We start from the raw sequence: 14,584 nt of genomic DNA on the forward strand, positions 1-14,584 counted from the left end.
TGAGAGAATCTTTGCAAATCCATCCTATTAAGCATCAGCAATCTATTTATCCTATTGTAGTGATGAACTACTAAGCATTAGCATTCATTATTTATCTTGAAACCAGCACCACATGACATTTGGTTGAGACAATGCACTTGGATATAAACAATCTATGTCACATCTAGTTTCGTCTATATTTCAAAAAGTGTTTCCAAGGATCCAATGAAGCTAAGTTGCAGTAGATCCCAACCGACCAAAACAAATGACACCCAGCCTAGTCCACTGGTCCACTAACCTCGGTCCGCAGCATGTGGCAAGTGACGAGACCCTAGAATTGCTCCGAGGCAGTGCCCCATGCTGTTCCAGCTCGCTGATGATCCCTTGCACGATCTAAGCAACCAATCACCGGCAAAGGGCCAACAAACATCAAAACATCACATTTTATTAAACAAAGAAATGTGAAACAAACTGCAGAAATCCCACCTTCCTGAACTCCCTGGACTGAGCGGAGTCGAAGATTGGCCAGACCTTGTCAAAATCCTGTGTTGAATGCCAACCAAACCAAATCAAAGGTCAGGAAAGCCCAAAAAAATACGCAAACACAAGGGAACCGAAAATTCGGAAGAGCCAGCGGATTGCCTTCGCGGACTGCGCGGGGCCGCGGAGCGAGGAGAGAAGGAAGTAGAGGAGTTGCTCGCCAAGGCGGGGGTTGGAGTGACGAAATAGGCCCACGCGGCCGGCGGGGGAAGAGGGAGAGCCGAGGACCGCGGGATCGAGGCCGAGGAGTAGGCAGTTAGTGTACATGGCGCCCTCCAGCTCCGCCTCGCGCTCCTTCTCCCGATCCGCCGCCATGGCTGCACTTGCTCTCCACGGGGTGGGGGTGCGGGTAGGTAGAGCAGCTAGGTTTACAGGGAGAAGGGCGCCATTGGAGGCCGAGCCGTCAGATCTCGCGGAGGTGGGAAGGGGGAGAAAAAACAAGCAACCGAGGAGGCGAACGGTCAGGGCCCGGTTCAGGGGGATTGAAGCTAATTCCATACATTCTCCCTCTCATCTCCCTCTGTTTATATTTTCTATTATTTTTTAAATATATCCCCTCTTTTATTCCTCCCCTATTTTATTCTCTCTCTAACCATTCTATTACTCCATTCTGTATCAGCAACGACTAATATACAAACAGACATTAGGTGCAATCGTGCAAGCATATCTCTTGGTTCGTTAGATCTAGATCTAACAGTATGTCATATTTAGCATTTAAATCCTCCTACTACCATATCGTGTAGCTTTACAAAAAAAGCCCCTAACAAACCACAATTACACATACGGTTGAATCTAGATCTCACGGACCAAAAAAATAATTGCACACTTGTACCTAATGATTGCTTGCATATTAGTCACTGTCACCCTATATCAAAGAACGTACTATAAAAAATATATTAAAACATCATCGGCTTGAGCAAACTCAAGGAGAGCAGAAACTCGAGTTCACGGGCGATATGGAGGGCGATTCTGACACACGTGATGGAGAGGGAGAGTGCTCGGGGGAATCGTTTGACCCGACCTAATAACTCTGAGCCTCCTGTAACACCTCTGGTGTTTAGCATACTTATATATTGCATGTGCATCATGAAAGCATCATTAATCATTCACTACCTATATTAGAATCTAGAATTGTCACATTGTTGTGAAGTGAACTCCTCCTTGAACCAATAGGAGGCTTATGTTTCATGGCAATGGATCATCATTGAGTGCTTGTGTGCATGAGTAAAACCACCTAGATAATCTAGGTTGATAATGGTTGATCTTTCAATTCTTGATTTCATGTAATGATAGTTTCTTAGACTATATGTGATGGTGTGACTTAGTGAATCTAGTGCTTGGTAAATAAAATTCTCTCAAAAACAAAAATTAGGAAGTAAGCATTTGGCTCCTAAAATTACTAATTATAAGAATTCAAATTCCAATAGAAAGGAAGCTCAACCAAAAAAGTTGGCGAGGTTTTGAATTTGTTTGACAATTTTTGACACCGTTTGACAGTCGTTTTCCACCATTTCGCGCGGTGCTGACAAACCAGAGTTTGGAGGCTTGTAGTTCAAAATCTAGTAGCTAATCCACACTAACCCCTATAGTAAAGTTGTAGCTGGTAGAGAGGAGAGAAGACTGATAGAGCTGGACGACGCCTCGTGCTCTCGTTTTGTCCCTAGCTCGCCTGCAGCCCGAGCAAATGGTAAGCGCCACGTGGCACGCGCCTGGACGCGTGGTCGTCGTGCCCTGCTCCGCGCCTGCCTTGTCCCCGCGCGTGGGCAAGCACAGCAGCAGCATGGCCAAACCCTGCAATTTGTACTGGCAGTGGCAGCCTCGAGTTCAATTGGTCCATTGAGTTAATAGATACACTATTCACTTCTTCTGAGAGTTCGTCTATAGACTGCTGCATTGCTGGAATAGCCTCCTTGAGTTGATTAATTAGACCCTACACAACGGAGCAAATGTTAAATATCAATTAAATATTGTTGAACCATTCACCAGTAAAATCCAAAAACCTGGTGGCTACTCATAATGATAGAATTGTCGCTATTGTTTAAGTTGTCTGGGAGACAGGTAGGAGTGGGGGATAGTGAGAAAGTTAGAAGTGGGAGACAGGGTTGAACCTGATGCAGAGGGGGCATGTGACCTGAGGGAGGGGAAGCACAGCAACAAATATGTTGCTCTGCCTAATCTCCTCCAATTAAAGTTCCATATATTTATCCCCTCCTAATCGGTGTTCCACAACGCGCTATAAGGCGCTCGCTTAGGCGCACTTAGGCAATCTTCAGCAGCTTACTCATCCTCATCTCTTATTTCAAACTCTACCTTGTAAACATTGCAGTATACAGTGCAACAATGTTTTGCAGGGTCGTATGCACGATCTGCTGGCCATAGCCTTAGGCGCTAGGCAGAGGGGCACTGTCTCACCTAAGGGGTAGGCAGATGATAGGTGTCATGCACTCATGCCCCCAGATCCACAGCTGCGCTGCATGAGGGAGGACAGTGGCTGGGAGCGGAGACAGGCGTGGCCGGGAGGAGGCTAGAGGCAGGCACGACAAAGAGGAGGCAAGCCATAGGCGTGCCTAAGAGACGCGGGTGATGTGGGGAGGCCGGGAGGTTATGCAGAGGCAGTGGAGACCAGAGGAGGGCAGGCACGGTAGAACACCTAGTGCCTAATGTAACCTTGCTTCTAAAAACCAATCTATGGTCCAATAACCTATATTTGTGGGGAAAATAAACTAATACAATATATCCTTGAGCTTGTGGCCTCCTACTGAGCTAGCATGCATCTAGCCACATGGGCACTTCCAGCATTTGTTCGTGACACTGGTCATAACAGATAAACTGACAAGTTTTAGTATTGCATGGAGGTTGTTACCTGTATACTAACTAAATGCTGGCGATGTTCAGCTAATGTTGCAGTTAACGAATCAGAATGAGTACTGGCCTCTCCGCTGGATGCACTCCTCAGTAATTCAGGCCCCTCTCCATCATTCGCTTTGGCCTATCAAATTAGTAGACAGCTGAACATCAGCTCAATAAATATGTAGTTTAGATCAAAGAAGAAAATGCGCATATGTACCAGAAGTCACAACATTAGCATATGATGCATATGGAATGCAGTATAGTACTTATATGCATCTGATGTATTGGGGAAACATATGTAGGAATATCTTGTCATAACTCATAATGCTAATGTACAGTACTCATAATGCAATAAGGCTCAGCTGAGCAGCCTTACACATCCCCCATTTCTTTAGTCTATAAAACATACATAACATTTCGTAATGTGTTATGTTCGTTTTATGGTCTATCGAGCATTTAGGCATTTTTCTAACAGTATAAATTGTACTATGATAAATCATCAAAGCTTATATGCTTATGCAAGATATATGAAACTAATTGGCTACATATATTGTTCTAGTATTCACACACCCACTTGTAGCCCAACCATGTGCTTCCCGCCCCCTTCCCCTCTCCCTGGCGCTTCAGCCCCCTAGAGCCACACGTCGTCACCTGCTCCAGACACGACGGCTACACCCCTTCCCTCCCTCCCCTAAGTTTGTCCCCGCTGGCAAGTTCAAGGCCCAATGTTGGAACGATGAAGACGATTCCTCCATCGATGGTTCCTAGGGCTATATCTGGTCACAAGCTTCATATAAGGACGTGTCGGTTTCATCAAGCCCTCCCGTCCCGCCCAGTGCTCTATTCCTAGAGATGATGGCGGAAACTAGGTAAAGGCTGAAAATCGTCGTGCTCGTCCGCGTCGCCCTCGCCTTCTAAAGCCCCTGCCAGGCCTATCCCTATTAACCTAAGACGGGAAGCGCTTCAATTGCTTCTCCCTGTCCCATCGCGCAGCAGCGTGTCGTCGATAGGTGCGGTGTTTCCTCTGCCGGTTGCCTGGTGAAAGGGAATTAGGCTTACACCTAGTCCCTAATTAATTTTGGTGGTTGAATTGCCCAACACAAATAATCGGACTAACTAGTTTGCCCAAGTGTATAGATTATACAGGTGTAAAAGGTTCACACTCAGCCAATAAAAAGACCAAGTTTTGGATTCAACAAAGGAGCAAAGGGGCAACCGAAGGCACCCCTGGTCCGGCGCACCGGACTGTCCGGTGTGCCACCGGACATGTCCGGTGCACCAGGGGAACTCAGACTCAAACTCTCCACCTTTGGAAATTCCCAGAGGCGACTCGACTATAATTCACCGGACTGTCCGGTGTACACCGGACAGTGTCCGGTGCGCCAAGGGAGGTCGGCCTCAGGAACTCGCCAGCTTCGGGAAAAGCCAACGGCTCGTCCACTATAATTCACCGGACTGTCCGGTGTGCACCGGACTGTCCGGTGCGACTCCGGGGCAACGGCTATCTCCGCGCCAACGGCTCTCTGCAGAGCAATAAATGCGCGCGCAGAAGTCAGAATCGCCCATGCTGGCACACCGGACAGCCAACAGTACCTGTCCGGTGTGCACCGGACACCAAGGCGGGCCCACAAGTCAGAAGCTCCAACGGTCAGAATCCAACGACAGTGATGACGTGGCAGGGGGCACCGGACTGTCCGGTGTGCACCGGACTGTCCGGTGCGCCATCGAGCAGACAGCCTCCCAACGGCCACTTTTGGTGGTTGGGGCTATAAATACCCAAACCACCCCACCATTCATTGCATCCAAGTTTTCCACTTCCCAACTACTACAAGAGCTCTAGCATTCAATTCTAGACACACCAAAGAGATCAAATCCTCTCCAATTCCACACACAAAACCCTAGTGACTAGAGAGAGTGATTTCCGTGTGTTCTTTCGAGCTCTTGCGCTTGGATTGCTTTCTTCTATCTTGATTCTTTCTTGTGATCAAACACTCACATTGTAATAGAGGCAAGAGGCACCAATTGTGTGGTGGCCCTTGCGGGAAGTTTGATTCCCAAGTGATTTGAGAAGAGAAGCTCACTCGGTCCAAGGGACCGTTTGAGAGAGGGAAGGGTTGAAAGAGACCCGGCCTTTGTGGCCTCCTCAACGGGGAGTAGGTTTGCAAGAACCGAACCTCGGTAAAACAAATCCGTGTGTCTCACTTCATTATTTGCTTGCGATTTGTTTTGCGCCCTCTCTCGTGGACTCGTTTATATTTCTAACGCTAACCCGGCTTGTAGTTGTGTTTATATTTGTAAATTTCAGTTTCGCCCTATTCACCCCCCCTCTAGGCGACTATCAATTGGTATCAGAGCCCGGTGCTTCATTAGAGCCTAACCGCTCGAAGTGATGTCGGGAGATCACGCCAAGAAGGAGATGGAGACCGGCGAAAAGCCCACTACAAGCCACGGGAGCACTTCATCGGAAGAGTCCCGCACCAAGAGGAAGGAGAAGAAGAAGGACTCCTCCAAACGGAAGGAGAAAAGATCTTCCTCTTCTCACCACAAAGAGAAGAAGGAAAAATCTTCTTCCCACAAGTCGCGTCGGAAAGGCGACAAGCACAAGAGGATGAGGAAGGTGGTCTACTACGAGACCGACACTTCATCAACATCGACCTCCGACTCCGATGCGCCCTTCGTCACTTCTAAGCGCCAAGAGCGCAAGAAGTATAGTAAGATCCCCCTACGCTACCCTCGCATTTCCAAACATACACCTTTACTTTCCGTCCCATTAGGCAAACCACCAACCTTTGATGGTGAAGATTACGCTAGGTGGAGCGATTTAATGCGATTTCATCTAACCTCGCTCCACAAAAGTATATGGGATGTTGTTGAGTTTGGTGCACAGGTACCGTCGGTAGGGGATGAGGACTATGATGAGGATGAGGTAGCCCAAATCGAGCACTTCAACTCTCAAGCAACAACAATACTCCTCGCCTCTCTGAGTAGAGAGGAGTATAACAAAGTACAAGGGTTGAAGAGCGCCAAGGAGATTTGGGATGTGCTCAAAACCGCGCACGAGGGAGACGAGCTCACCAAGATCACCAAGCGGGAAACGATCGAGGGGGAGCTCGGTCGGTTCCGGCTTCGCAAAGGGGAGGAGCCACAACACATGTACAACCGGCTCAAAACCTTGGTGAATCAAGTACGCAACCTCGGGAGCGTAAAGTGGGATGACCACGAGATGGTTAAGGTTATTCTAAGATCTCTTATTTTCCTTAACCCTACTCAAGTTCAATTAATCCGTGGTAATCCTAGATATACTAAAATGACCCCCGAGGAAGTTATCGGGAATTTTGTGAGTTTTGAGTGCATGATCGAAGGCTCGAGGAAGATCAACGAGCTTGATGATGCCACCACATCCGAAGCTCAACCCGTTGCATTCAAGGCAACGGAGGAGAAGAAGGAGGAGTCTACACCAAGTCGGCAACCAATAGACGCCTCCAAGCTCGACAATGAGGAAATGACGCTCGTCATCAAGAGCTTCCGTCAAATCCTCAAGCAAAGGAGGGGGAAGGATTACAAATCCCGCTCCAAGAAGGTTTGCTACAAGTGTGGTAAGCCCGGTCATTTTATTGCTAAATGTCCTATATCCAGTGACAGTGACCGAGGTGACGACAAGAAGGGGAGGCGAAAGGAGAAGAAGAGATACTACAAGAAGAAGGGCGGCGATGCCCATGTTTGTCGGGAGTGGGACTCCGACGAAAGCTCAAGCGACTCATCCGACGACGAGGACGCCGCCAACATCGCCGTCACCAAGGGACTCCTCTTCCCCAACGTCGGCCACAAGTGCCTCATGGCAAAGGACGGCAAAAAGAAGGTTAAATCTAAATCCTCCACTAAATATGAATCCTCTAGTGATGACAATGCTAGTGATGAGGAAGATAATTTGCGTTCCCTTTTTGCCAACCTTAACATAGCTCAAAAGGAAAAATTAAATGAATTGGTTAGTGCTATTCATGAAAAGGATGACCTTTTGGATTCCCAAGAGGACCTCCTTATTAAGGAAAACAAGAAACATGTTAAGGTTAAAAATGCTTATGCTCTAGAAATTGAAAAATGTGAAAAATTATCTAGTGAGCTAAGCACTTGCCGTGAGATGATTGACAACCTTAGGAATGAAAATGCTAGTTTAAATGCTAAGGTTGATTCACATGTTTGCAATGTTTCAACTTCAAATCCTAGAAATAATAATGTTGATTTACTTGCTAGGATTGATGAGTTGAATGCTTCCCTAGCTAGCCTTAAAACTGAAAATGAAGAATTGCTTGTTAAGGCTAAAAATCTTGATGTTTGCAATGCTACTATTTCCGACCTTAGAACTAAAAATGACATGTTACAAGCTAAGGTTGTAGAATTAAAATCGTGCAAACCCTCTACATCTATTGTTGAGCATGTATCTATTTGTACTAGATGTAGAAATGTTGATATTGATGCTATTCATGATCATATGGCTTTAATTAAACAACAAAATGATCATATAGCGAAACTAGATGCTAAAATTGCCGAGCACAACTTAGAAAATGAGAAATTTAAATTTGCTCGTAGCATGCTTTATAATGGGAGACGCCCTGGCATTAAGGATGGCATTGGCTTCCAAAGGGGAGACAATGTCAAAATTAATGCCCCTCCTAAGAACTTGTCTAACTTTGTTAAGGGCAAGGCTCCCATGCCTCAGGATAACGAGGGTTACATTTTATACCCTGCCGGTTATCCTGAGAGCAAAATTAAGAAAATTCATTCTAGGAAGTCTCACTCTGGCCCTAATCATGCTTTTATGTATAAGGGTGAGACATCTAGCTCTAGGCAACCAACCCGTGCCAAGTTGCCTAGAAAGAAAATTTCTAATGCATCAAATGATCATGCTATTTCATTTAAAACTTTTGATGCTTCTTATGTGCTTACTAACAAATCCGGCAAGGTCGTTGCCAAGTTTGTTGGGGGCAAACACAAGGGGTCAAAGACTTGTGTTTGGGTACCCAAAGTTCTTGTTTCTAATGCCAAAGGACCCAAAACAGTTTGGGTACCTAAAATCAAGAACTAAATTTGTTTTGTAGGTTTATGCATCCGGGGGCTCAAGTTGGATACTCGACAGCGGGTGCACAAACCACATGACTGGGGAGAAAAGGATGTTCTCCTCCTACGAGAAAAACCAAGATCCCCAACGAGCTATCACATTCGGGGATGGAAATCAAGGTTTGGTCAAAGGATTGGGTAAAATTGCTATATCTCCTGACCATTCTATTTCCAATGTTTTTCTTGTAGATTCTTTAGATTACAATTTGCTTTCCGTATCCCAATTATGTCAAATGGGCTACAACTGTCTATTCACTGATGTAGGTGTCACTGTCTTTAGAAGAAGTGATGATTCAATAGCATTTAAGGGTGTGTTAGAGGGTCAGCTATACTTGGTAGATTTTGATAGAGCTGAACTCGACACATGCTTAATTGCTAAGACTAACTTGGGATGGCTCTGGCACCGCCGACTAGCCCATGTTGGAATGAAGAATCTTCATAAGCTTCTAAAGGGGGAACACGTTTTAGGATTAACAAATGTTCATTTTGAGAAAGACAGGATTTGTAGCGCATGCCAGGCGGGAAAGCAAGTTGGCACTCATCATCCGCATAAGAACATAATGACGACCGACAGGCCACTGGAGCTCCTACACATGGATCTATTCGGCCCGATCGCTTACATAAGCATCGGCGGGAGTAAGTACTGTCTAGTTATTGTGGATGATTATTCTCGCTTCACTTGGGTATTCTTTTTACAGGAAAAATCTCAAACCCAAGAGACATTAAAGGGATTCTTGAGACGGGCTCAAAATGAGTTCGGATTAAGGATCAAGAAAATAAGAAGCGACAACGGGACGGAGTTCAAGAACTCTCAAATTGAAAGCTTTCTTGAGGAAGAGGGCATCAAGCATGAGTTCTCTTCTCCCTACACTCCACAACAAAATGGTGTAGTGGAGAGGAAGAATCGAACTCTATTGGACATGGCAAGAACCATGCTTGATGAGTACAAGACCTCGGATCGGTTTTGGGCGGAGGCAGTCAACACCGCTTGCTACGCCATCAACCGGTTATATCTACACCGAATCCTCAAGAAGACATCATATGAACTCCTAACCGGTAAAAAGCCCAACATTTCATATTTTAGAGTCTTTGGTAGCAAATGCTTTATTTTTGTTAAAAGAGGTAGAAAATCTAAATTTGCTCCTAAGACTGTAGAAGGCTTTTTACTTGGTTATGACTCAAACACAAGGACATATAGGATCTTTAACAAGTCCACTGGACTAGTTGAAGTCTCATGTGACGTTGTGTTTGATGAAACTAACGGCTCTCAAGTAGAGCAAGTTGATCTTGATGAGATAGGTGAAGAACAGGCTCCATGCACAGCGCTAAGGAACATGTCCATTGGGGATGTGTGTCCTAAGGAATCCGAAGAGCCTCCACATGCACAAGATCAACCGCCCTCCTCCACGCAAGCATCTCCACCATCTCAAAATGAGGATGAGGCTCAAGTTGATGAAGGACAAAATCAAGAAGATGAGCCACCTCAAGATAATGGCAATAATCAAGGGGGAGATACAAATGATCAAGACAAGGAGGATGAAGAGCAAAGACCGCCACACCCAAGAGTCCACCAAGCAATCCAACGAGATCACCCCGTCGACACCATCCTCGGCGACATTCATAAGGGGGTAACTACTAGATCTCGTATTGCACATTTTTGTGAACATTACTCGTTTGTTTCCTCTATTGAGCCACACAGGGTAGAGGAAGCACTACAAGATTCGGATTGGGTGGTGGCGATGCAAGAGGAGCTCAACAACTTCACTAGAAATGAGGTATGACATTTGGTTCCACGTCCTAACCAAAATGTTGTAGGAACCAAATGGGTCTTCCGCAACAAGCAAGATGAGCATGGTGTGGTGACAAGGAACAAAGCACGACTTGTGGCCAAGGGATACTCCCAAGTCGAAGGTTTGGACTTCGGTGAAACCTATGCACCCGTAGCTAGGCTTGAGTCAATTCGCATATTATTAGCCTATGCTACTTACCATGGCTTTAAGCTTTATCAAATGGACGTGAAAAGTGCCTTCCTCAATGGACCAATCAAGGAAGAGGTCTATGTTGAGCAACCTCCCGGCTTTGAAGACAGTGAGTATCCTAACCATGTCTATAGGCTCTCTAAGGCGCTTTATGGGCTCAAGCAAGCCCCAAGAGCATGGTATGAATGCCTTAGAGATTTCCTTATTGCTAATGGCTTCAAAGTCGGCAAGGCCGATCCTACACTCTTCACTAAAACTCTTGACAATGATTTGTTTGTATGCCAAATTTATGTTGATGACATCATATTTGGGTCTACTAACGAATCTACTTGTGAGGAATTTAGTAGGATTATGACACAGAAATTCGAGATGTCTATGATGGGGGAGTTGAAGTATTTCTTAGGATTCCAAGTAAAACAACTCCAAGAGGGCACCTTCATTAGCCAAACGAAGTACACTCAAGACATCCTAAGCAAGTTTGGAATGAAGGATGCCAAGCCCATCAAGACACCCATGGGAACCAATGGGCATCTCGACCTTGACACGGGAGGTAAGTTCGTGGATCAAAAGGTATACCGGTCGATGATTGGTTCATTACTTTATTTATGTGCATCTCGACCGGACATTATGCTTTCTGTTTGCATGTGTGCAAGATTCCAATCCGACCCTAAGGAATCCCACCTTACGGCCGTAAAACGAATCTTGAGATATTTGGCTTATACTCCTAAGTTTGGGCTTTGGTACCCTCGGGGATCCACATTTGATTTGATTGGTTATTCGGATGCCGATTGGGCGGGGTGCAAAATTAATAGGAAAAGCACATCGGGGACTTGCCAGTTCTTAGGAAGATCCTTGGTGTCTTGGGCTTCAAAGAAGCAAAATTCGGTCGCTCTTTCCACCGCCGAAGCCGAGTACATTGCCGCAGGTCACTGTTGCGCGCAATTGCTTTGGATGAGGCAAACCCTACGGGACTACGGTTACAAATTAACCAAAGTCCCTTTGCTATGTGATAATGAGAGTGCAATCAAAATGGCCGACAATCCCGTCGAGCATAGCCGCACTAAGCACATAGCCATTCGGTATCATTTTCTTAGGGATCACCAACAAAAGGGGGATATCGAGATTTCATACATTAACACTAAAGATCAATTAGCCGATATCTTTACCAAGCCTCTTGATGAACAAACTTTTACCAAACTTAGGCATGAGCTCAATATTCTTGATTCTCGCAACTTCTTTTGCTAGATTGCACACATAGCTCATTCATACTTTTGATCATATATGCTATGACTAATGTGTTTTCGAGTCTATTTCAAACCAAGTCATAGGTATATTGAAAGGAAATTGGAGTCTTCGGCGAAAGACAAAGGCTTCCACTCCGTAACTCATCCTTCGCCATCGCTCCAAGAAAAGGACCTTGTCTTTGGGGGAGAGAGTAAAAGCCCCAAGCAAAAGGACCGGACTTCGTCTTTGGTATAATCTTAACTCATTTACTTATGACCAAAGGGGAAGATAGTACTTCGAGGGCTCTAATGATTCCGTTTTTGGCGATTCATGCCAAAGGGGGAGAAAGTATGAGCCCAAGCAAAAGGACCGCACCACCACCAATTTCAAAAACTTAGTGTTTTCCAAAAGTATTTATCAATTGGTATTCTATTGTGTTCAAAAAGAAGAAAGTAGTGTTTCAAAAATAATATATCAAAACCCTCTTGAACACTAAGAGGTGGATCTCCTGTAGGGGGAGTTTTGTTTAGTCAAAGGAAAAGCATTTGAAACAGGGGGAGAAAATTTCAAATCTTGAAAATGCTTTGCTAAACTCTTATTCATTTACCTTTGACTGTTTGCAAAAGAACTTTGAAAAAGATCTACAAAAGAGTTTGCAAAAACAAAACATGTGGTGCAAGCGTGGTCCAAAATGTTATATAATAAAGAAACAATCCATGCATATCTTGTAAGTATTTAAATTGGCTCAATTCCAAGCAACCTTTACACTTACATTATGCAAACTAGTTCAATTATGCACTTCTATATTTGCTTTGGTTTGTGTTGGCATCAATCACCAAAAAGGGGGAGATTGAAAGGGAATTAGGCTTACACCTAGTCCCTAATTAATTTTGGTGGTTGAATTGCCCAACACAAATAATCGGACTAACTAGTTTGCCCAAGTGTATAGATTATACAGGTGTAAAAGGTTCACACTCAGCCAATAAAAAGACCAAGTTTTGGATTCAACAAAGGAGCAAAGGGGCAACCGAAGGCACCCCTGGTCCGGCGCACCGGACTGTCCGGTGTGCCACCGGACATGTCCGGTGCACCAGGGGAACTTAGACTCAAACTCTCCACCTTCGGGAATTCCCAGAGGCGACTCGACTATAATTCACCGGACTGTCCGGTGTACACCGGACAGTGTCCGGTGCGCCAAGGGAGGTCGGCCTCAGGAACTCGCCAGCTTCGGGAAAAGCCAACGGCTCGTCCACTATAATTCACCGGACTGTCCGGTGTGCACCGGACTGTCCGGTGCGACTCCGGGGCAACGGCTATCTCCGCGCCAACGGCTCTCTGCCGAGCAATAAATGCGCGCGCAGCGCGCGCAGAAGTCAGAATCGCCCATGCTGGCACACCGGACAGCCAACAGTACCTGTCCGGTGTGCACCGGACACCAAGGCGGGCCCACAAGTCAGAAGCTCCAACGGTCAGAATCCAACGGCAGTGATGACGTGGCAGGGGGCACCGGACTGTCCGGTGTGCACCGGACTGTCCGGTGCGCCATCGAGCAGACAGCCTCCCAACGACCACTTTTGGTGGTTGGGGCTATAAATACCCAAACCACCCCACCATTCATTGCATCCAAGTTTTCCACTTCCCAACTACTACAAGAGCTCTAGCATTCAATTCTAGACACACCAAAGAGATCAAATCCTCTCCAATTCCACACACAAAACCCTAGTGACTAGAGAGAGTGATTTCCTTGTGTTCTTTCGAGCTCTTGCGCTTGGATTGCTTTCTTCTATCTTGATTCTTTCTTGTGATCAAAAACTCACATTGTAATAGAGGCAAGAGGCACCAATTGTGTGGTGGCCCTTGCGGGAAGTTTGATTCCCAAGTGATTTGAGAAGAGAAGCTCACTCGGTCCAAGGGACCGTTTGAGAGAGGGAAGGGTTGAAAGAGACCCGGCCTTTGTGGCCTCCTCAACGGGGAGTAGGTTTGCAAGAACCGAACCTCGGTAAAACAAATCCGTGTGTCTCACTTCATTATTTGCTTGCGATTTGTTTTGCGCCCTCTCTCGTGGACTCGTTTATATTTCTAACGCTAACCCGGCTTGTAGTTGTGTTTATATTTGTAAATTTCAGTTTCGCCCTATTCACCCCCCCTCTAGGCGACTATCACCTGGGCACCATGCTTGCGTGTGCCCGCACCGGCAGACGGCTCCGCATCAGCATAGGCGAGTCTTGGTGTGGCGCCCTGTATCCTAGGCGACATCTCTGGTGGCTGCCCTTGGTTGTGAGATGGTTGGTAATGCGGAGGTCGGCGGCGTGGGTTTTGGTGGTGGCGAGAGAAGGCGTACTCCCCACGGTCAGAGGAGGAGATATAGAGGCAGTTGCGACTGAAATTCTCCCCTACATCCATCGGTGGCTAACCCTACCGCCCGACGGTGATTGCCGACCCATGTGTCATCAGGCACTCTAGGAGGATTTGCCATGCTAAAGATGACCTTTGACGTGCTCTACTCGTCTCCTTTATCGATCCGGAGGGTTCTGGCATTGACGCTGAAGCGATTGGCCTACGTTGGGCTGCGCCGAGCACCTTCATTGCTTTCTTCTCCAACGAGCTGGCTACCCGTGTATGCAATGGAAGTCAATCCCTATATGTGCCCCCTCTTTGACTACTTTTCAGATTGTGCTCTCGTCAAGCTATGGCCTCCGGCGGCGGTGCTTTGCCTCTGCTCCTCAACATTGAACTTCATGGAACATTGGCTCACCTTTGAGGGGTTGAGACGGTGGAGCATCTTCTCAATGGCCATTGCTTGATCCAAGGACTTCATCCAGATTCGATGGAAGGCACCAACTTGTCTATGTTCATGTTGAGCGCATGGTGCGCTGAACCGGAGAATCTACCTTCAT

The 14,584-nt window shown here is 46.3% G+C and overlaps 1 protein-coding gene across 1 annotated transcript in view; it reads right to left on the bottom strand.

Moving 5' to 3' along the window:
- LOC100278461 (uncharacterized) overlaps positions 1-891 on the bottom strand; it is a 51,146-nt gene extending 50,255 nt beyond the window's left edge. The window contains 3 exon segments of the mRNA NM_001151734.1: positions 278-372; positions 466-522; positions 622-891. Of these exon segments, the coding sequence (NP_001145206.1) occupies positions 278-372; positions 466-522; positions 622-834 (365 nt within the window). The 5' untranslated portion in view covers positions 835-891.
- Between the last annotated feature and the right edge of the window lie 13,693 nt (positions 892-14,584).

The sequence above is a fragment of the Zea mays genome, chromosome 5 (assembly GCF_902167145.1).
Source record: "Zea mays cultivar B73 chromosome 5, Zm-B73-REFERENCE-NAM-5.0, whole genome shotgun sequence".
Classification (NCBI taxonomy): domain Eukaryota; kingdom Viridiplantae; phylum Streptophyta; class Magnoliopsida; order Poales; family Poaceae; genus Zea; species Zea mays.